At 37.2% G+C, this 21,097-nt stretch overlaps 1 protein-coding gene across 4 annotated transcripts in view; it reads right to left on the bottom strand.

Moving 5' to 3' along the window:
* Positions 1-21,097, bottom strand: part of ERCC6L2 (ERCC excision repair 6 like 2) — a gene marked incomplete at its 3' end in the record, with an annotated part of 57,629 nt that overhangs the window by 13,522 nt on the left and 23,010 nt on the right. The window contains exons 11-18 of one of the 4 annotated variants that reach the window (XM_082074917.1): positions 20,519-20,664; positions 11,885-11,980; positions 10,438-10,537; positions 9,203-9,355; positions 7,985-8,065; positions 5,035-6,232; positions 4,181-4,335; positions 3,535-3,737 (exon numbers count right to left, since the gene is read on the bottom strand). In XM_082074917.1, the coding sequence (XP_081931043.1) occupies positions 3,693-3,737; positions 4,181-4,335; positions 5,035-6,232; positions 7,985-8,065; positions 9,203-9,355; positions 10,438-10,537; positions 11,885-11,980; positions 20,519-20,664 (1,974 nt within the window). Of the gene's footprint in view, positions 1-3,534; positions 3,738-4,180; positions 4,336-5,034; positions 6,233-7,984; positions 8,066-8,156; positions 8,252-9,196; positions 9,356-10,437; positions 10,538-11,884; positions 11,981-20,518; positions 20,665-21,097 lie in introns of those variants that run through there. The other 3 variants (XM_082074916.1, XM_082074918.1, XM_082074919.1) reach the window with 3 other exon arrangements.

Below are 21,097 nucleotides of genomic sequence, written 5' to 3'. Positions count from 1 at the left end.
TTATACCTGCAAAATAAAGCATAACCAGATCTCCACTGCTGCAGATGACTATGAAAGCCCCCTTCATAACAAGATAAAAGTATCTCTTTTAATTGGAAATGGTACTCCAGCTCATGTAACACCTACAGAATGTTCTTCTACTTTTATGCAACCCCATGTACTTTTGTGATAAAGGGAATATGTTCCGCCAAACACAATTTATTTTCCTCTTTTCAGGATCACGTGATAAAAAACATTTCACATTTGTTTGCTTCTCCTATTGTCATACACAATATTCAATCTTTCTTCTAATTTGGATACTGGAAAAGATTTGGGCTAATGATATTCAAGCAAAATATGGTTTATTCTCTTGCATACTTTAATGCATACTTTATACTGTTACTTTTAATACTTTTGGATTTCATGTCACATCTCATAGCTGACAGGTTGTGAGAGATCTCTCATGATGTCTTGTTTTTATTTCTAGACCAGAGACTTCATATCCTGGTTGCTGTTACTGAACTGTATTTTCAATAGTCATATAAAATTTATGGAAATACACACTAAACAAGCATTCAGTACTATAAACATGAACATTCTAGCTACACTAGTCAGTTTTCACAATTACTTTTAAAACAAACAAAAAATAGAGAGTATAACTGCTCTCCCTACTACCTCTGGAGAAAGAAGAGTCAAAGGCTCTGGAGCAGTCTTGAAGTCAAGCATCAGGACTGTTCTGGAACCTGGAGCACAAAGCATGTAAGAACAGATGAAATAGTAGCAAGGTCTATTTCTCATAAAGAGAAGCAAGATTTTGTTCCCTTAAGTCTTTAAAGGTACAGAATAATAGCAGGTTAAAATAATTTGTTCTATGAATTCAGAGAAAAAGTAGCTGGGGAATATGAATACTAGCACAGGTAACACTAAGGATAGACCGACTACTTACTACTGAGTAAAAAAACAGGCTTGATTGAAACCTACAGTTTAAAAAGTTAAGAGAGATTTGACTGTGAATTACATCGTGCCAACCATCCAGATCCAATACAGACCTTCTGAACTCAAACTGAGGAAAGAAACTACCATAAAGACAAACACCTTTTCTTATCCCAAAGTTCAAAGTTTACATTCTCTATAACCAATTTAAATCCAAGCTTATTTATTTGTTTAAGAACATGAGTAACTAACAAGATGTTCTATATACCTTTAAAGTTCTCTTTTGAGGAATAAAACTCCCTGCCCCCTGTCCCTTCTACCTTGGCTCTCAAGAATCTTCTTTCCACACAACCTCTCACTTTGAAGGCAGAGTCCTCACAGGTTTTACAGTCCGCTCCAGCTTTAAGCAGTTTCTACAACTTAAGTGACTACATTAGTCTCCATCCTTCAGCAATAAAGGAAAGATTAATACACCTAGTTTATACTCCTTTCAGTTTCTGCAGGCAGAAAACCTGGAAGAAGACATTTTTTTATACTGCTTTCCAGTAACTTATTTTTGCTGTTACTCATTCACCTAATTACCATAAATTAGCTACTGAAACTAAAGAGCTTAACCTGACATGCAAAAGTTCATGGGAATATAGTAAAGCCAAAATGTGTTTAGATGACTAGTCAACAGCAAGAAATCAACAAAATACCAATGTTCTCACAAGGGGCTGTCTTAATTAATCACTTTTGCTTATTGTTTGTTACATTTTCCTTACATCTTATTGTTTATTATAACATTGTTTTTTACGCCTATCGCTTTAGATTCATTTGTAAGCAGGAAGCAAAAACATTTCAATCAGTCTTCAATCAAGATTTGCAGGAAAAGCTGTATTTCCCAACTTATAACTCATCTACTTCAACAGAATACTATGTTAGTTTTTAAGTATTCCTGCATCCCTTTCCCAGAGATATTAGTAATGTCTTGAAAAATTTACTCGAACTTCATTAAGTCAGAAATGCGTTATTACAGACAGATTGCAGAGCAAACCTACAAAACAGGAAGACAGATTTGGCATAGGGAAGATTTTTTACTTTTGTCCTAGGAGGTCTATCTATGACATGAAAGGAAGAGATTATTTTTTGATCACTCCTACTTAGAAATAAGGCATTTAGATGGTGTGCTTGAAAAGGAGCATAAATATTATCAGGGCATTATTCAGAAGACTTCATAATGCAATCAAATAAAGCTTCAATATAGATACACCATTAAAAAAGCTTCTAATTAAGAATGTGATAATTGATACCCAGAGCGAACAGAAACAGCTACCGACAATTTCTGAGAAACACCGTTACACCAATGATGCTAAAAAGCAACATCAGTGAGAAACTGCAGCTGACAAAAATGTTCCTTTTTTTTATTCCAACGGCTACCAGTTTATGATTAACATTCCAGGATTTAATACTACTATTTACCTAAAATATGATGGAAATTTAAACTGTTCAGCTGTGTTTTTAAAATTACTTAGAATACTACTTCAATCTGTTGAAAAACTTTTTTATTAAATTTCACTTGAAATCAGCATTCTCTTTAAGATAACACAATCAGTTGCTCTGACAGTGTATGTCCTAACTTAAACTGATGGCAAATAAGTGAAAAATGACCAGTAATTACTGATGGCCAGTAAACCAACAATGATCATGTTTTTTTGCAGACCTACTATTTCCAAAGGGAAATAGTAGCAGTAACATTCTACATACATCATATTTCAAAGTTGTCTGTGAAGCTCTGGCAGCTCTTTTTTTAAGCAGAGCACAAAAAATTCAAAGCTCCACATTTAAGAATAGGTAGCCATCTAGGGATTATTTCTAGATTAGTGCCTCTGTGTAAAAGGAAAAACAGGAAGCAAAGGAAGCAGCAGTCTTCTCATAATTACTGACGGTTTTCTTCCCACTTGGATCTCCAAGGGAACTGATGCTACTGTTGCTTCTGAGTGAAAAAATAGATACCGCAGAAAAACAGACTGACAAGGTAATAAACATAAATTCATTTGTAATACTTGCAGTCACACAAACTCTAAATAATAAGAGGTAAGTTACATGAACAACACTAATGAACTCCCACAAACTAGTTTTGAACATAGGTGAATCAACAGTTACTCAAAGTTCCCTCTTCAAAAATTTCTGTCATTTATATTAAGTTTTAATAGTGTTGTCAGCCACTGCCATTAAATAACTACCTTTCCATGGTATTCTTGAGTATTTTTGACCAACTTTTCCGTTAATAAATGACATTCTAATGCAAATACGTTAGAATTGAAAAGACCTCACTTTTACTGGTTGTCCTGGTTTGATTTTCTCAACGTAAAATTTCTTCGGTGTCCCTGGTAATGCTTCGATTAAATACATCAACAACACTGTAAGAAACTCTTCTAGCCACTGAGGATGTTCAACATCCCAGAACAACATAGTCTGATGTCTACAATTTCTGTAGTGATTGCTAAAATGTTTGTAAAGACTAAACTGCACATTCACCGATTACTTACTCTATGCGTGTGGTTTATCTTAAGAATCGGTCTTGGAAACTGCACGTTTATTACAAGGCAAACAACAAAGTGTCCAGATAATCAGCGTAGATTAAAACCACTGTGTAATAAAAACAAAAATCTGGAACCTGTACCTGAATTTGTTCCAGATTTGTATGTATTCCAAATGCAATCAAACAAGATGCATGACCGACAAAGGCATAAAACGTACCTGTTACTGCAAATGAGTACTCCCAGCAAACTCTAATTTTATGTTTCAGACATTAAGCATAGACAATAACTGCATGTGTCCACCTCCAAAAAAAAAAAAAAATCTGTAAACTGATGTATATTTGACTTTCTGAACTACACAGATTCCAGCAACTGGATTTTTCTTAACTGGATCCAGGACAAGCTAAAGTTTTTTCAAGACTCAAATGAGAAAAACGTGGCACAGAATTTCGTTTCAAACACCCAATCTTTAATTGTACCTCTTCCCTCACAGAAAAATCCCAAAGAGGGTGCTGCACTGCTTAATTCCTAACTCTTTCAGAACTGGCCAATGTAAAAACCACCCCAAAAAACAAAACACAAAAGTAATTTATTAGACCTCCATTTGAGCCTCCTCCTCCCATCCTCAGCAGCTTTGATCATTCACGGTGGCCATTAGCAGAAAAACAAGTTTGTTAGAGCTTTTTAAGATGAAAAATGAGGATAAAAAAAAGTAAAGACAACATTTCCCAAACATTTCTCTTTACCTTGGCACTACAGACTGCGACATTAGCAGGGAGCTGGGAAAACTGCTTCAACTCAAATACATCTCGCACCGCCCATCGGCTCAAGCGATTCTCAGCCTTGCTGGATCCAACCACATTCTGATTCGAATGAATATAAGCCACTTCTTGAACACCATCTAACAGAAGAAAGATATAACCAAAGATGTTACTCCAAAACCCTGAAGGTACACAGTTGCACTGAAGAAGGATATTGTAATTTAAAAAAAAAAGTTTTACATGGAAGTTGTAAAATTTGTTAAGATTTCACTCAACACCAAGATTATCAACTCTATGAAATTAACAACAATCATTAGACTTATTCAGATATATCCAGACAGTTTAATACTGCCTTTTTCTTTTCCAGATGGACAAAGTAGTTTCAAAGCATCTATGATTTAATGCCTGCAATATTAATGTTTAAAGTTAAGTTTCTAACAGAATCAAATCTTCTAGACAGTATTTCAACATCCTGGATCACATAACTTTTCATGTACCTACATTTTTATTTAACAGCTGTGTCAAGACTTTTACGGTTTTACAGTTCAAATATTTAGATTTGCAAATGCTTAATAAATTCTTCATTCTTAGCATTTTTCAAAAGAAAGAGTTTAACAAAATATTACAAAGCAGCCAATCACCCCAGAAGACAGGAAAGCAAGATTAATAGGTAAAAAGAGAGATGCAAAAGGACATCACTAAATAATTTAGCAGAGCACTTATTAGTATCTTGTAACAAAAACATGTACAGCAGGAGGGACTCAAAATCTGCCAACAATGATATATTATACATATATTACTAATTCAGCTGCAATAAAATAAAATAAATTATTAGCTACCTAAATATCTGTCCATTGATTCCACTTCTTGCTCTTGATGTTCAAATTCAGTTTTACTTGCAGAAGTTCTATGCACAGCATAACTGCTAGACTTCATTTGTGCAACAGAGGTATCTTTAACAGGATGAAATGTTTTAGGCCCAAAACGAACTCTGACTCTCTGGCTTTTACACGTATAGCTTTGCTTTCTGGCACGATTTTTCTCAACTGGGAAGTTATCTTCAGAGGATGAAAATTCATCTATATTCTGAGAATCACTTTCCTTTTCTTTTTTATTGGTCTTCTTTGCTTGTAGCAGAGATTTGGAGATGTTACCTAGTCCACTGTTATGTGCATGTCTTTCTTTCCATTTTGGAAAGCTGAAAGTTCTTAACTTTCTTGTTTCAGAATTGTGGGAAATTTCAATATCATCAGACTCATCACTTACGTCGTTTGCTTCTTTTAAATCTTTTGTGCTTTTCTTGATATCTTCAAAAGACCTGACTGTGCTGAAATTTGACTCAGTACTATGGAATCCAAATTGCCTACTGTCTCCCTTAAATACAAACCCATCTTTTTCTTCTGCTAACTCTTTACCATTTTCAGATGTCGACTTGTCTATTTCAACTTCTTTACTAAGCATTGGTTGCTGGCATGATGGAACTTGGGTAGGAAAGATGATGTCATCATCCTCTTCAGAACTGCTTTCAGTTTCCATGACTATATCACTTTGCTTTGAAACACCTTGATCGTCACTTTCTCTGTCCACTTCCTCCTCAGAGCCCGATAAAATGAGCCAATCTGTCCTAGGCATATCTTGTTTATCAGTTACATCTGGTGACTGAGCAGCTTCTCCATGTGGCAAATCAGGCACATGGCTTTGACAGTTCCGAAAATCACCGTGCTTGCTATTTATAGTTGTTCTTATAGTCTCATCATCAGAACTTGAATTATGAGAGTTATAACTATTGTGTCCTTCCTTCATAGTTTCAACTTCTTTCTGCAACAACTTAGAGAATCCACATTGCATTAGGGAAAGCTGTCCCTTTGTTAACATTAAATTATTTGCATTAGAAGACTTCCTTCTGTCACATTTTTTCACGGCAGCCTCCAGAATATCATCGTCACTAAAGTCCTCACAAAAATCCATTTCTTCTTTCTTCAATTGTGCCTGAATGCTTTGTGGATCTCTATCTTCTTTACAGTCTGTTTGTTCACACTAAAAAGAAAAATAATTTACAGTAAAGGTATTTAAAGCATAAATATTATACAAAACATACACATTTCAAAGCTATATGAAAAGATGGATTTTCACTACATTAGCCATTCAAAAAATATACGAAATAATATTACAACACAAAAATAGAAAGCAAATACAAAACAAATCATAAAGAGAAATTATACTAAAATCTTTGGCAGAAAAAAATTTTTAGCAGAACAACGATGCTAAATAAAAATATTGCATATTTGAGGCAAGATATGCTGCATGATGCTAAAACAATTTATGGCTTCAAAATCCATACTCATGTTTTTTTTGTTGCAACTTTTCATCTTTCAAAAGTATTTTGAAAAGCCACTTCATGATTCAAACCTTAATACTGTGTTAAAAAAAATCTCACAGCAGTTGTCAACCTTCTTGTATATGTGGGCTAACACAGTTTAAATGAGCTATGAGTACATAACATTCTGCTCTAAAATTAGTTGAGGCCTACTGTAAGCAAACAAATTTACCCCAGACAAGCTTCAAACATTCTGAAGATACAGAATTCCAGGATATACCTCCAAAACTGTGTACTACTGCGACAAGTATTATGACAATATGTAAACGGAAAGTCAGAAGGGTAAACACAAGCTAAAGAAGTTACTGTTTGTCACCAAGTCCAATGTGAGATCATGATCATACAGTGAAGTTTCAGCAATGTGAGGTTATGAGCAATGTGATGGCATACTAATTTAAATTAATGCTGTCATTTACCCACAAAAATCTCCAAAAAGCATAAGATACAGTGGCTAATTTTCAGTGCCGTTCAGTGTGATTTAATCTAATGATATGTTCATACTTAGAGACCATATTGTACACCTAACTGGTGATTTCTCAGATCACCTGAACACAGTGTTAAGTCAAAAACATTCTTAAAAATGCTCCCACTAAACACAAGCTCTTCAGGGAAAAGAAAATATTCTAGAAGGAAAATATTAGCTACATTATTAAAAAAAACAAACAAAAAAAGAACATTGAAGAGACCACTGATTTGGTGGGAATCACTATCTGATTACAGCAAATAAATAGCCCATGTCTTCCACAGAGGTCCACAAAATCTGAAGCAAATTTTCAGTCTTCTAAACCAGGGGTGTCAAACTCATTTTCAGTGGGGGCCACATCAGCCTCGTGAATGTGATTTTAAGGCTGTATTTGGCCCTTTGAATGCAACCACGAGGCTGACGTGGCCCCCACTGAAAATGAGTTTGACACCCCTGCTCTAAACCAATGGCACTCCTTTCCACCATTCACTGATCAAAATAATCTAAACAACAGTAGGTGTCTGATTTTCTACTGACTTTTTGATCAGAAAGCTTTCATATCATATCATGTTATGTCATATGATAAGACACTACTGAGCAATGTTTCAGTAAAAAATATTGCTCTGTAGTAAAAGCATGGTACTAAATACCTTCATTCATACTGAGGATATCCAAGTGTTGTAAAGGTCACAGAATACCATATTACCAGATGTTCAAAATCTTGCATTTTAAATGCAGAAATACTTACAGTATGACATTAAATAATGCTTTATTATATGTAAAACCCGGGGCAAGCAGACGATAAAAGACAGCAATTGCAGCAATGGTAAAAGTATTATATTATCACTCTAACAACATACTGTCCATATTTGCCACTGTAGTAGCAGGAACCAGAGGGACTGTCATGCTCTGGTCTGTAGTTCAAAAACTACAAAAGCTACTACCTCACCTTTTCTGAGTTGCATGGAAGAGTCTCTTCCTTTAGCCATGTAGCTGCTGTCATGACTCCTGCTTCTACTCGCCCTTCCCTCTAAAACAACAAAGACTGTATGTAATAAAAACTGTATCTGTTCAAGTTAACCAATGCAAGCTCAGAAAAAAATAGTTTTTCTTTCTACCTACAGAGGTGTAAGCACCAGAAATACAGTCGGCCAAGTCCAAACTAACACTTACATTTTGGCAATACACTTAACTGCTCTTTGATCTAAGGCATAACCTGCAAGAAAAGTAACATACTGCATAAGTTGGGAGGATCTTATGCAAATACTGTTTCAATAATTTTAAACTTTTTTCAAAAGCAGAATAACTCATACAATGATCAAATTACACACCATGTTTTAATTTAATTTAGAGAAGTTTTGAGCTTAATATGCCCAAAATACATGTTCTTACACCACATTACTCTTCTGGCTATGCAACCTTTATACTTCACATTCAGTAGCCTCTTCCTAGTATAAGCAAAATAATGAAATAAAGGAACATACAGAAAGAAACCTATAATAAAGCTGCAACAAATTCCAAGAGGTAAGTTATTTGCAGCAAACATGCTGGACAGAAAAAAGTGTAATACTGCATATATGTAAAATCAGTTTGCACTATAAGCTATGGAACTGGGCCAACAGTTTTTTTAGAGTAACTAAGAAATGAATCTTAAAATATGAAGTGTCAGTGATTTACTTTCACCCTGTAACATTTTTAAATACAGCATTATAAAGTAAATTTTATTAAACTGTTTTGATATCTCAAAATGTACTATAAAAGGGTTACTATGATCATAAAAGACATTTTTATTATCAGAATTCTGGCTTAAAAAGTCACTCTAAGCTAGTGATGAATAAACGGTGCACAAAGTTGACAATACATTTAAGTATCACAAACATAAGCTACAACATTTTTATTAGGAAAATAAATATACTACCAAACCTTTGAAAATCGTAATCCAAACTCTTCCCAGTTTTTTATTTGACTTAAGGAAATGTATCTGGGCTACATCAAAGTGATAAATTAGCATGCCTATTTCATTTAAGGCACTTCATAGACAGGTACTTCCTAAGTGTTATCAGTCTGTTTTATAAAGTGATTCCACTCAAAATTATGACAAAATTTCTCATGAGTAAAGGAAAAATGTAAAACTTGTATCTAAAAGTAAAAGGGTAGGACTTCACACCTCCAGGATCTCTTTGGTAAGACAGGACCCATGAGTCCTAAGTTTGAAAAGGTTATGGATCCCAAAAAGCTCTCCTTGATGCTCCTTTGATCCTTGCACTGCCTCAAAATACCGCTTGGCATTTTCACTTCCAACCACTGCACAGTGAAGTTGCTAAAACAGAACAACACAAGAGATTTCAGAAGTGTTTTCTTGAACAACATGTCAGAATTTCCTGGCATCTACATTATATAAACAGCTTTAGTTGGAGCAGGCAGAAATTCCTAAGGGAGGATATTTTGTTTTCATTTCCTCAGCAGATGTTGATATAATAGATTGTGGTACAATATGAATTTGCTTGGGTTTACTGAATTTAAAAAAATTCAAGACTTTTACTTCATTGTTGTCTAACATCAGGCACCTACTACAAACGCTACTGACACTCATCTGTATTTTGACTGCTCCTCTTTCCTCAATATTCAAATCTTACAACTTTTTCATATTTCATTGCATTGTATGTTTACTTAGGACAAAATAAAGCCACAAGATTATTCCTACTGATCTCTGAATATTTTAATTATCATGCACTCTTGCTAAGTAGACTTAGCAAAAGTGACTTAAAAATCTTCCAGGTGAAAAGGAGAGTAAACAGTAAGGCAGAATTAAAACATTTTTGAAGTCAAACAGGCTTAGCTGCATTCCAATGACTGCAAATTTTCAATACTTACACAATTGGTCTATTTGATTTTAAGTGGAAGAATGTGAAAACCATGGTTTTATGGATACCAGACCTGTAATAGTTTTTGTAACTGTGTCTAAGCAGTTTGTGGTTCTTCAGTTCTATTCATGACCAGTCCTAGCACTGAACGGGCATGTTCCTAGAAAGCACTGGTTTACATAATTCAAGGGATGTAACTATACAGTCATATTCTAGTTTAACTATAGCTAAACATAGTTTACATCTTCCTTGAATTATGCATAGTATTTACAGAATTATACTTTGGGATACATATAGAACTTATAGAGGCTACTATTATGTTAGATTTCAATTTTATTTATATCAGATTCTTCAATCACGTATAACTACGTCAGACACCTGAACACTACTAATTTTAAAAAAATCAGCAAAGTTTAAATCAAATAGATCCTTCAATAAGAATGCACTACAAATATGATAAAGCATTTTCACATAGTTTCATGAAAAGTATGGATGACAACATTTAGGTCTCTGACAGCACATTTGTATAGATCTCTACCTGCTTATAAACTTGTCGCAAGTACATCATCTCCTCCACGGTTCCCAAGGATATCAGTCTAAACACTTTAACAGCTTTGTATTGGCCAATCCTATAAGCTCTGCAAGGACAGTGGCATATTAAAAACATTTTTAACAGTAAAAAAATGAGAGCACTTTTAGGTGTGTAAAGCAAACAAATAAAAGCATTCCAATAAAACAGGAGTACTCTAAATCATTATTGCTTGGGGTTTGATTTTTGTTTTGATTTTTACTTTCCAAAATTTTCCTCAGTATTTCTTTCTCTTTTCCTTTACCCTTAGTTTTCTATGTTTCTTCCCAGGCCAATACAGTAGAAATATCTTTCTCCTCAGTTTGTATCACAAGGCCTGTCTCCCACCTCTCTTGAAAACACATCTCCCACTATGTTTTTGTTTGTTTGTTTCCCTCTTTGTCTCTATCTGCTCTCACACAAGACATTCTCCTATTTGCATTATTTAGGAGTTAGATCATGGATTACTTGGGGCACTCTGTTCTTTCCTAACTTTATAAAGTACTTTGCAAGATACACCATCACAAAAACAACTAATGAACAAACAATATTCTACCTAAGCGGTAAATTCTGAGACTTCTAATAGATTATACTCTAAAAATTCAGGAGAAGTCAAACCAATTTATAGAAATGTGATCTTACAAAGATTTTTAAAAGACAGTCCCTTTCAACAATACACATTTCTGACACATATTTCTCTAGAACAGGTGCACATAAACACATCTTAGAAGTCAGAAAGACCCTTAAAACAGAGGTAGATAATTGGATGGGAAAACAGATACAAGTTAATTTCTGCTCACGAAAATATATAAATCGACTAAATTTTGAAGGCTTCCAATATTCTTTATGTCAGCTATTCAAAAATCTGTCCTGAATTCCCAGGGAAACATCCTATGGTCAAAAAGCCCTAAAAGAAAAATCCAGATTCCTGGAAATACTCCAATGGCATAATATCAGAGACAGAACTGAGTGCTGAAAAGACACTAATCTCCACAAGGGTAAAGCAGAAAAGAACATAAATGTTTTTCTTTAAGGATTCTGGAATTCAAAACATCACTTGAACTAGGGTCAACTACAATATAGTGTGTCCTGACAAACACAGGAAAAATGCCATCCAGCTACACACACACGTTCCAGAGATCATAAAAAGTTGCAGAAATTATGTGCATGTTTGTTTCTTTTTTAGTAAGCCAACCATAAAAATAAAATGGAAAATAAGAATTAAAATTCTGGGTTAAAAATAAGAACATTAAAACTACAAAATAATTCAGCTGGAAATTTCTTACTATCCTGTGGACAAGTCAGACTATGTAAATAATTTCTTCCCTGAGGAAAATTTTAGTTGGACAATCATATTACAGATTCAAAGCAAAAGAAGACTACAACATGGATCAAGGTCTGTGTTTTGAGAGTGTACCTGTCAATAGCTTGAAGATCATTTGCTGGGTTCCATGTAGGATCAAACAATATAACAACATTGGCACCAACAAAATTAAGACCCAGTCCACCAGCCCTAAAAATGAAAAATGAGAACAGTAAGAAAAACAGAATTTAAAAAATATTTTTAGTGTATTAGGTCCATATCAGTCTACACTTCCCCAATAAAATAATAACAAAAAAGACCCCAATATTGATATTGAAAACAATAGGCTACAGCTTTGTGTTACTGTCAATAACCACCAAGAACTCAAATAACCACTGCATAAAATCTAATCTTCTCACCTAAGTATAAAAATTACAAAATGTATAAGGAACTGCTATCACCTCACTATAGTAAAAATCCTCATTGCTACTTCATACCCACTAAGGCTTACACAGGTCAACTCCCCCGATGACGATACTGAAATTCATAATCACCTTTATACAATTTAACATTACAGAAGTAGGAAAACCTTAAATAAAGAGTCTGCATACAGTTTTACTCCCTGTAATCCCAGTACATGGCTTTGACAACAATACCACACAGCTTCCACTAAAATGGTTACAGTTTAGGATAAGTTGTATCTGTAAGAATTAACAACTATCACAAGTATGTAAGTCAACTATTAAAAATACAGCTTGCCATACAGCTGCTTATGAGCAATATTTATATTGCTCATTATAAGGAAAAAAGTCAATGTAAGAAAATTGTCTGCTGTGGAGGTTAGGAGTCACAGTGGTACCAGTTATGTCATCTTAAAATATTTAACAGCTCTAGTGTGCTTTCAGGTAAAGCCTGCAAGCCAGTAAAGAATTTGACCATTTGCCTCATCTGAGATAGCTAACTAATGCCCTGCTGAATCCAACAAAACTGTTCAGTTACTTGAAGTTTGGCATGTGCATAGCTGAATGATCTGATGGGAACAAAAGTGAGGAAAAATTCACTTCTCATTCAGCTGCAAAACAAGGAAATACTGAGAATTCTTTTCAGCTGGCTTAACCAACATTCCTACAAAAAGAGACAAGTTCCTCTAAAAGCACATGCTAAGTACTATTATTAATTAAACTATTAAAGCAATTATTCACACTGGCATAGGCAACACGAATTTCAAGTGTGTTTTTTCCTGAAAAACTGCAAAATTGAAAAAGTCAATACCACTTAACTTACCTAGCACCTCATTTTAACAGATTCCTTCATATTCTCCTTGTTTAAAGCAGTGGGAAAGGTAAAGTTTCCAGGTATAAGAATGAATGGAAACAGAAAGCAAAAGCTTATGGAACCCCACCACTTTTTGGTCATCATGGAATCCTTGTCCATGTAAATACAGTTGTGGCCTCTTCCAGGTGTGGTGTGGTGGTGGGCTAGTTAAATCTGGAAAGGGAGAGGATGCGGGGAACCTGCCAATATTAACAGAGGTTTCTGGAGGATGAGTGTTCTCAAAGTTTGAAATGCTGAATAAAAATCTTTGTATTTTTCAGAATACCTTACTGTATTTTGGAATTTTAGTGTATTTCTTTTTCGTGAGGATAGAATTCAGCCTCTCATCTTACCAAACCAACATTGCAGTCAGACTGACACATCAGTCAATATGTTTTTCCAAATGCTTTCACATAAAAAATTGCAATATTTGGAACTGAAATATGAATTAAACCTCAGTGCAAAGCCTTAGTGTAAGTAAATCAGACTGACTATAAAAACTAATTAAACAGAATATTTAGCTTTATAACAATTTTGCTTTTCAATATTTTTAGGTATACCACAAAAATTCAGATACTCCAAAACAGAAAAAGAATGACTCCTATTATCCTTCATGGAGAGAATGAATGCAGCAGTTAGTTTGTGTACTGTAAAGAATATCTTCCATTTTAAATATCATTTTAACTAGCATTTGGTCAATACCGCAAAATGGTCTATGTAAATGAAGATTCGTGCATGAGAGGTCTTATTACAGTTCTGTTACAGTTTTCAAAATATCACTTTATTTAAAAACTGTACACCGTGTTAAATAGATAGCTTGTTATTACATACTGTTGCAGACAACTTAAGAGTTCAATGTTCAGAAGTTACAAAGCAATAATGCATTAGGAAACTTTCCAAGAAAGCTCTGACTACATAATTTCATTTACTGAGGTGAGTTTTTTATAGTTTATTAAGTTCTCTGTTTTAGTGAGATCCTCCGACTGAGAGTTCCTTTAATATGATTACATGCACATTAAAAATTACTTGCAACATAAGTTCTGAATAATTCCACTTAAATGAAGCCTTGTAAAAATAAAAACTAATCGGCAACAGCCCAGTAGTAGAGAGGAACAGAGAATGCTGTAGGTAGAATGGAAGTGCATATGGTGACTTTTCATGATAAACTGTCTACGTATTTCTGCAACCATCATCTCTTCATCATCTAAGCGCTTCTCTCTACATGATAAACTGAGAAGCAGAAGTAGATTTTCATTTATAACTATTCTGAAGGAACAAATCTGGAAAAAGATTAGTGTGGAAAACCAAAATCCAGTGATTTAGCTCTAAAGGTGGGAATACTCCCTGCTCTGATTTCTTCCAGAACAGTACAATGGAACAGGACTGTACAGACTTCAGTATTGTACATGTAAACTTCCCTTTCTTTTGGTTAAGCAGCATCAACAAAGTTGCAAGCTCTGACGTTTTCCTATCAAGTTATAGCAACTCCAGCAATTATTTTAATGTTTCTAAGCATGTGCAAAAATCCCCTTTTCTTCTTCCAAATAACTATACATTTTCACAGTAACCCAAGCACAGGACTGAAGGATTCTGAAACAGATTTTACTTCATGAACCTTAGAAGTTCCAAGAGATTTATAGCTATTCTTCCACAGAGTTCAAGGTTGAAATTCATGATGTATACCTAATGGTTCTGAGGCGAAGAAGGAGAAGGGTCTCTGCTGTGACTACCCCACCTTTCCAAGTTCCCCTGCAACACAGGTATGAGGTTCTGCAAGTGGAACCAAACTACAGTATTGAAAAAGGTGATTTAACTAAGTTGGAGGTGGTGCAGAGGATAAGTCAACCTGTACCCTCCATCAAAATAGCTCCCACAAAGAAAAAAAAAAATGGCAGGTAGTGGAAATAGGAGACTCCCTTCCAAAGTGAACAGAAGGCCCTATAGGCAGGCCTGATCCACTTCTTAGGACTGTTCGCTGCCTCCCTGGGGCCAGGGTTAAAGAGGTGAAAACTTCTTGCCCTGGTTAGGCCCTCAGATTATTAACCTCCAGCAATTTTTCAGGTAGGCATTGATGAGCCTGAAAAGGGAAATCCAAAAGTAATCAAAAGGGACTTCAGAGCCTTGGGATGACTGGTTAAGGGATCAGGAGCACAAGTAGTGTTCTCATCTGTCCCCTCAGTTGCAGGGTATGATGAGGGAAACTGCAGGAAGACCCGGCAGATCAGTACCTGGCTGTGGGACCGGTGTCACAAGCAGAATTTGGGTTTTTTTGATCATGCGTCAGCTTACATGACACCTGGCCTGCTAGCAACAAATACAACATACCTGTCTCAAAGGGTGAAAAGGATCCTTGGGCAGGAGTTAGCAGGGCTCATTGAAAGAGCTTGAAACTGGATTCGAAGCGGGAGGGGGAAAACACCAGGTGCAGCAGAGACAAACCCAAGAGCGGCATGCCAGCCTTTGAGGGAAAGGGTGATAGAGAGGCCCCTCGGTCTGCTGTCTCTGTGGAGGCAGGGGATGGAGAGCCATGTGGTTAGAAGAGACACAAAAGTTATAGATGGAAACCATGGGAGCTCCTGAGAACATCCACAAAGGAAATAGGGCTTCTCACTGCAAAAGATGAAGTGCATCTATAGGAATGCACACAGCATGGACAACAAACAGGAGCTGGAAGCCATTGTGCAACAGAAAAACTGCAATGTAGTTACCATCACAGAAACATGGTGGGATGACTCACACAACTGGAATGTTGCATTGGATGGCATCAACTCTTCAGAAGGGACAGGCAAGAAAGGAGAAGAGGTTGGGTAAACCTGTATGTGAGCGAGTGTTTTCATTGTCTGGAGCTTGACAAGGGTGATGATAGGGTTGAGTGTTTATGGGGAAGAACCAAGGGGAAGGCCAACAAGGCGGACCTCCTGGTAGGGTTCTGTTACAGACCACCCAATCAGGATGAAGAGGTAGACGAAATATTTTGCAGGCAGCTCAGAGAAGTCTCACAGTCGCTAGCCCTTGTTCTTGTGGGGGACCTCAACCTATCACATGTCTGCTGGAAATACAACACAACAGAGAAGAAGTGGTCTATGAGGCTCCTGGAGTGTATGGAACACAACTTCTTGACACAGCTGGTCAGTGAACTGACCAGGGAAGGTACCCCACTGGATCTGTTGTTTGTGGATAGAGAAGGACTAGTGGGTAGCATGTCGGCTGGAGGTTGTCTTTGGCATAGCAATCATGAAATGACAGAGTTTTCGATTCTTGAACAAGTAAGGGGGGTGGTCCGCAAAACTGATACTCTGGACTTCTGAAGGGTGCACTTTGATCTATTCAGAAGGCTGGCTGGCACAGTCCCTTGGAAGGCAGCCCTGAAGGACAAAGGAATCCAGGAAGGCCGGTCACTCTCCAAGAAGGAAATCTTAGAGGTGCAGGAGCAGCTGTCCCCACATACTGAAAGATAAGACAGCAGGGAAGAAGACCAGCCTAGTTGAATACAGAGCTTTGGCTGGAACTCAAGAATAAAAGGAAAATTTATAACCTCTGAAAGAAGGGGCAGGTAAGTCAGGAGGACTACAAGGATGCTGTGAAGTTATGCAGGGAGAAAATTAGAAAGGCCAAAGCCTAACTAGAGCTGTGCCTGCCTACTGCTGTAAAAGGGAACAAAAAACGCTTCTATAAATAAATTTGCAACAAAAGAAGGGCTAAGGAGAATCTCGACCCTCTGGTGGATGCAGGGGGAGACAGTAACAGAGGATGAGGGAAAGGCTGAGGCACTAAATGCCTTCTTTGCTTCAGTCTTTAACAGTCAGAACAGTTGTGTTCCAGGTACACAGCCCCCTGATATGGAAGACAGGGATTGGGAGCAAAATGAAGCCCAAATAATTCAAGGGGAAATGGTTAGTGACCTGCTACACCACTTGGACAGACACAAGGTCTATGGGGCCAGACGGGATCCATCCAAGGGTGCTGAGGGAGCTGGCATGGATGCTAATCAAACCACTTTCTATCATTTATCAGCAGTCCTGGCTAACTTGAGAGGTCCCAGTTGATTGGAAGTTGGCAAATGTGACACCCACCTTCAATAAAGGCCAGAAGAAGGATCTGGAGAATTACAGGCCTGTCAGTCTGACCTCAGTGCCCGCGAGGGTCATGAAGCAGATCATCCTGAGTGACATCATGTGGCACATACAACACAACAAAGTGATCAGGACAGCCAGCATGGGTTTATGAAAGGCACGTCCTGCTTGACCAACCTGATCTCCTTCTATGAAAAGGTGACCCACTTAGTGGATGAGGGAAAGGCTGTGGATGTTGGCTACTTGGACTTCAGTAAAGCCTTTGACACAGTTTCCCACAGAATTATCCTGGAGAACCTGGCAGCTCATGGCCTGGATGAGCATCCTCTTCACTGAATTAAGAACTGGCTGGATGGACAGGACCAAAGAGTTGTGGTGAATGGAGTCAAAACCAGTTGGCAGCCAATCATGAGTGGTGTTCCCCAGGGCTCAGTATCGGGGCCAGTTCTGTTTAACATCTTTATCAATGATCTGGATGAGGGGATCAAGTGCACCCTCAGTAAGTTTGCAGATGACACCAAGACAGGTTGGAGTGTTGATCTACTTGAGGGCAGGAAGGCCATACAGAGAGATGTGGACTGGCTGGATCATTGGGCTGAGGCCAGTTGTATGAAGTTCAACAAGGCCAAGTGCCAGGTCCTGCACTTGGGTCACAACAACCCCAGGCAGCGCTACAGGCTCAGGGAAGAGTGGCTGGAAAGCTGCTTGGGGGAAAAGGAGCTGGGGGTGTTGGTTAACAGTCAGCTGAATATGAGCCAGCAGTGTGCCCAGGTGGCCAAAAAGGCCAACAACACTGTGGCCAGCAGGCCTGGGGAAGTGACTGTTATCCTGTACCCAGCACTGGCGAAGCACCACCTCAAATCCTGTGTTCAGTTTTGGCCCCCTCACTACAAGAAAGACACTGAGGTGCTGGGGAGAGTTCAGAGAAGGGCAACGAAGCTGGTGAGGGGCCTGGAGCATAAGTCTTCTGAGGAGCAGCTGAGGGAAGTGGTGCTGTTTAGGCTGGAGAAAAGGAGACTGAGGGGAGAACTTAATGCTCTATGACCATCTGACAGGAGATCGTAGGAGAAGAGACCAATACCCTCCATGCTAAGTAACAAGTGATAGGGCGAGAGGAAATGAGCTTAAGTTGCACCAGGGGAGGTTTAGGTTGCATATTAGGAAAAATTTCTTAATGGAAAGTGTTGTCAAGCACCAGAGTAGCCTGCCTATGGAAGTGGTTGAGGTACCATCCCTGGAGGTGTTTAGAAGGTTCTAAATAGATGAGGTTCTTAAGCACATGGTTTACTGCCAGGGTTAGGTTATGGTTGGACTTAGTTGAATCTTGAGGGTCCCTTCCAAGCAAAACGATGCTACGATATTAACAAGCTCTGAAAAAAATAAATCGTATTTTCTCTCAACACCTATAAAATATATTTATCCATATAGCTATATTAATCATAGCTATCAATAAAAGCATTCTGGATAGCTATATGACTGTGTTTGATACGTACATAAACTGCAACACTTGAGGTCAAGCTACGTAGATACAGATAGATTTTTTTTTTTTTTAACTTTATTGTTTAAGGCCCCTTTTCTCAAAACTCTCCAACCAATTAAAATCAGAATTTCAAAATGTCTGTAGGCTATACATAGGCAATTCCAGTCAGAAACAACATTTTGCTGATATTAAAAAAAAAGGAATATAAAACTGGACCATTATAATGTTAATAGTGAAGTCATCACCATTGTATGTACTGTAAGCTGCTAATTTAAAGATTGAAGCTTCCTGTTTAAAGTTGAGTGTTGACTGTGCCAGTGGAAGATAATGGTAAATTCAAGATCACTATGCAGGGAATTTATCATTTGCAGAATGCACTTCTGCAGCCAAAAGACTGTGCAAGTATTTTCAGTAAAAATCAACATTTGGCTCTCCGAGCAATGGGACTTTCAGAAGACATACAAGTTGACTACACATAACAGACAGCCAAAAACTTTGCAAGGAAGTACAGACAGAAGAGTATGACCCAATTCTGTCAACTGACTAAGTGCTGAGAAATAAAGAATATACTGTAAAGTTCTAATACCTGAAATCTGAGTAAGAGGAAAGATTAATCTCTTGTAGAGTAGAACGAGGATAAATAACTTTCTGATTTTTAAAGGATTACAAAATTAAAGCTGCTTCCATTACTGTATGTCAAGCAAGCAAAAATATCACTTCTTGTTATCTGCAATAAACTACACACACAATTGCACCTTCTGTTTTGCTTAGTAAACACTGGTTATATTGACTGCAATTCCATCATTGTTGTCTCCTTCCATCTACTCAGTAATATGAGAAACACTAAAAGTAACAGAATCAAGACTCTCTTCTCAAGCACTATCAGCAGGCATGGAAAGTTTACCAGTCTCTGTATTTACAAGTTCTCACAACAGAGAGGAGAAAGTCCATCTCTGTTTACCTGACCTTCATTTTTATTTCTATGTAAATGTGTAGAATCATAGAATACCAAGTTGGAAGAGATCTCAAGGACCACCTGGTCCACCCTTTCTCAGCAAAAGCACAGCCAAGAAAAGATGGCCTAAAACCCTGTCCAGCTGAATCTTAAAAGTGTCCAATGTTGGGGAATCCACCACTTCCCTGGGGAGATCATTTCAATGGCTGATTGTTCTCATAGTGAAAAATTTCCCTCTTGTGTCCAAATTAACAGAAAAGATCTGAAAAGCTTATAATTAAGCAACTAAACTAGACTGATAGAAGCACAAACTAGGGAGTGTTTCCTAATGCTATGCATGCAGTAATTCCCTGCTGTCTTCAGAGACAATGACTGGGGACTCATGAAGGTCAGAGGAAGCTGATGGCCAGATTCCACAGTTGACGGAAATTAAAAAAAAAAAAAAATGCATAGCCAACACCACAAATCTCTTGACACCCTGCCCACATTCATCAGAGACTATCCGAAGACAGTTCTGACATACACTTGCAATAGTCTTTTAAGATTATGTCTAACTTCTAACAGCCCCTTTGTATGTGGCATCAAGTTTCACTGAATTTTTCTCTGGGCAGGAAGAAAAAGTTTCTTTGTTCCCTTTCTGCCCTTGCCTGGTAACAAACTCCACCCAAGATGAAACACGGAAGTATCAAGAATTGAGATCATAATAGTTTTCGTTCAACATATTGCTCCATTTTAAAACAATTCACTATCCATCATAAATACATAAGCAAATCTGATAGGTAAATATATATTTTTAAAGACAATCAAGGATTGTTCAAAGTATTTTAAATAGACATATGCAAGGTCAGCAAGCAAAATGCAGAGTAACCTATTTACTAAACACTAGAAAGGCAGAATAAAACAGACTATGAGTCAAATTTTCTTACATTGTAGATACAAGACATATGTTAATTTCTTGAGTGCTGTTGAACTCTCTTACAATTCTGGTCCTATCTTCTGATTTTGTATTTCCATCAAGTCTCCGGTAGTCTAGCCCAGATGCCATACAGTATTGTTCCAGCACATCTAGCAACTGGGCAGAAAAATGAAAGAAAAATATTAAGTGCTTACTGTTATCTTTATCATTAAATATAATCACAAAGGCCATGTTTCTGAAATGTACTGTCAATAGGCCAAGCATTCAAAATGAGAGTAAATCTTTGCTGTTTTGAAATCATCATCATTGACTCTCTTTAGCTATGATTCTATGGCACTCGAGGTGACTGATGTTGGTCTGCTGTGGTCTCACTCAGTCCTCCAACCCTGGTTGGCTGTCCCACTTCTAAATGATGCTGATCAGTTAAATACAATAATGTGGGCAGGCAACCTACAATGACTTGAAATGTAGTAAATGAGCACCAGAGCCAGCACAAAGAAAGACACTGGTATGCTCAGAGGGTTGAAGTTAAACACACTGCAGTAACCAGCAATCAATCTGGTCTCAAACACTGTCAAGCACAGCTGAA

Source organism: Streptopelia decaocto (genome assembly GCF_964273445.1).
Source record: "Streptopelia decaocto genome assembly, chromosome: Z".
Taxonomy (NCBI): domain Eukaryota; kingdom Metazoa; phylum Chordata; class Aves; order Columbiformes; family Columbidae; genus Streptopelia; species Streptopelia decaocto.
This window is presented reverse-complemented; position numbering and strand designations above follow the sequence as displayed.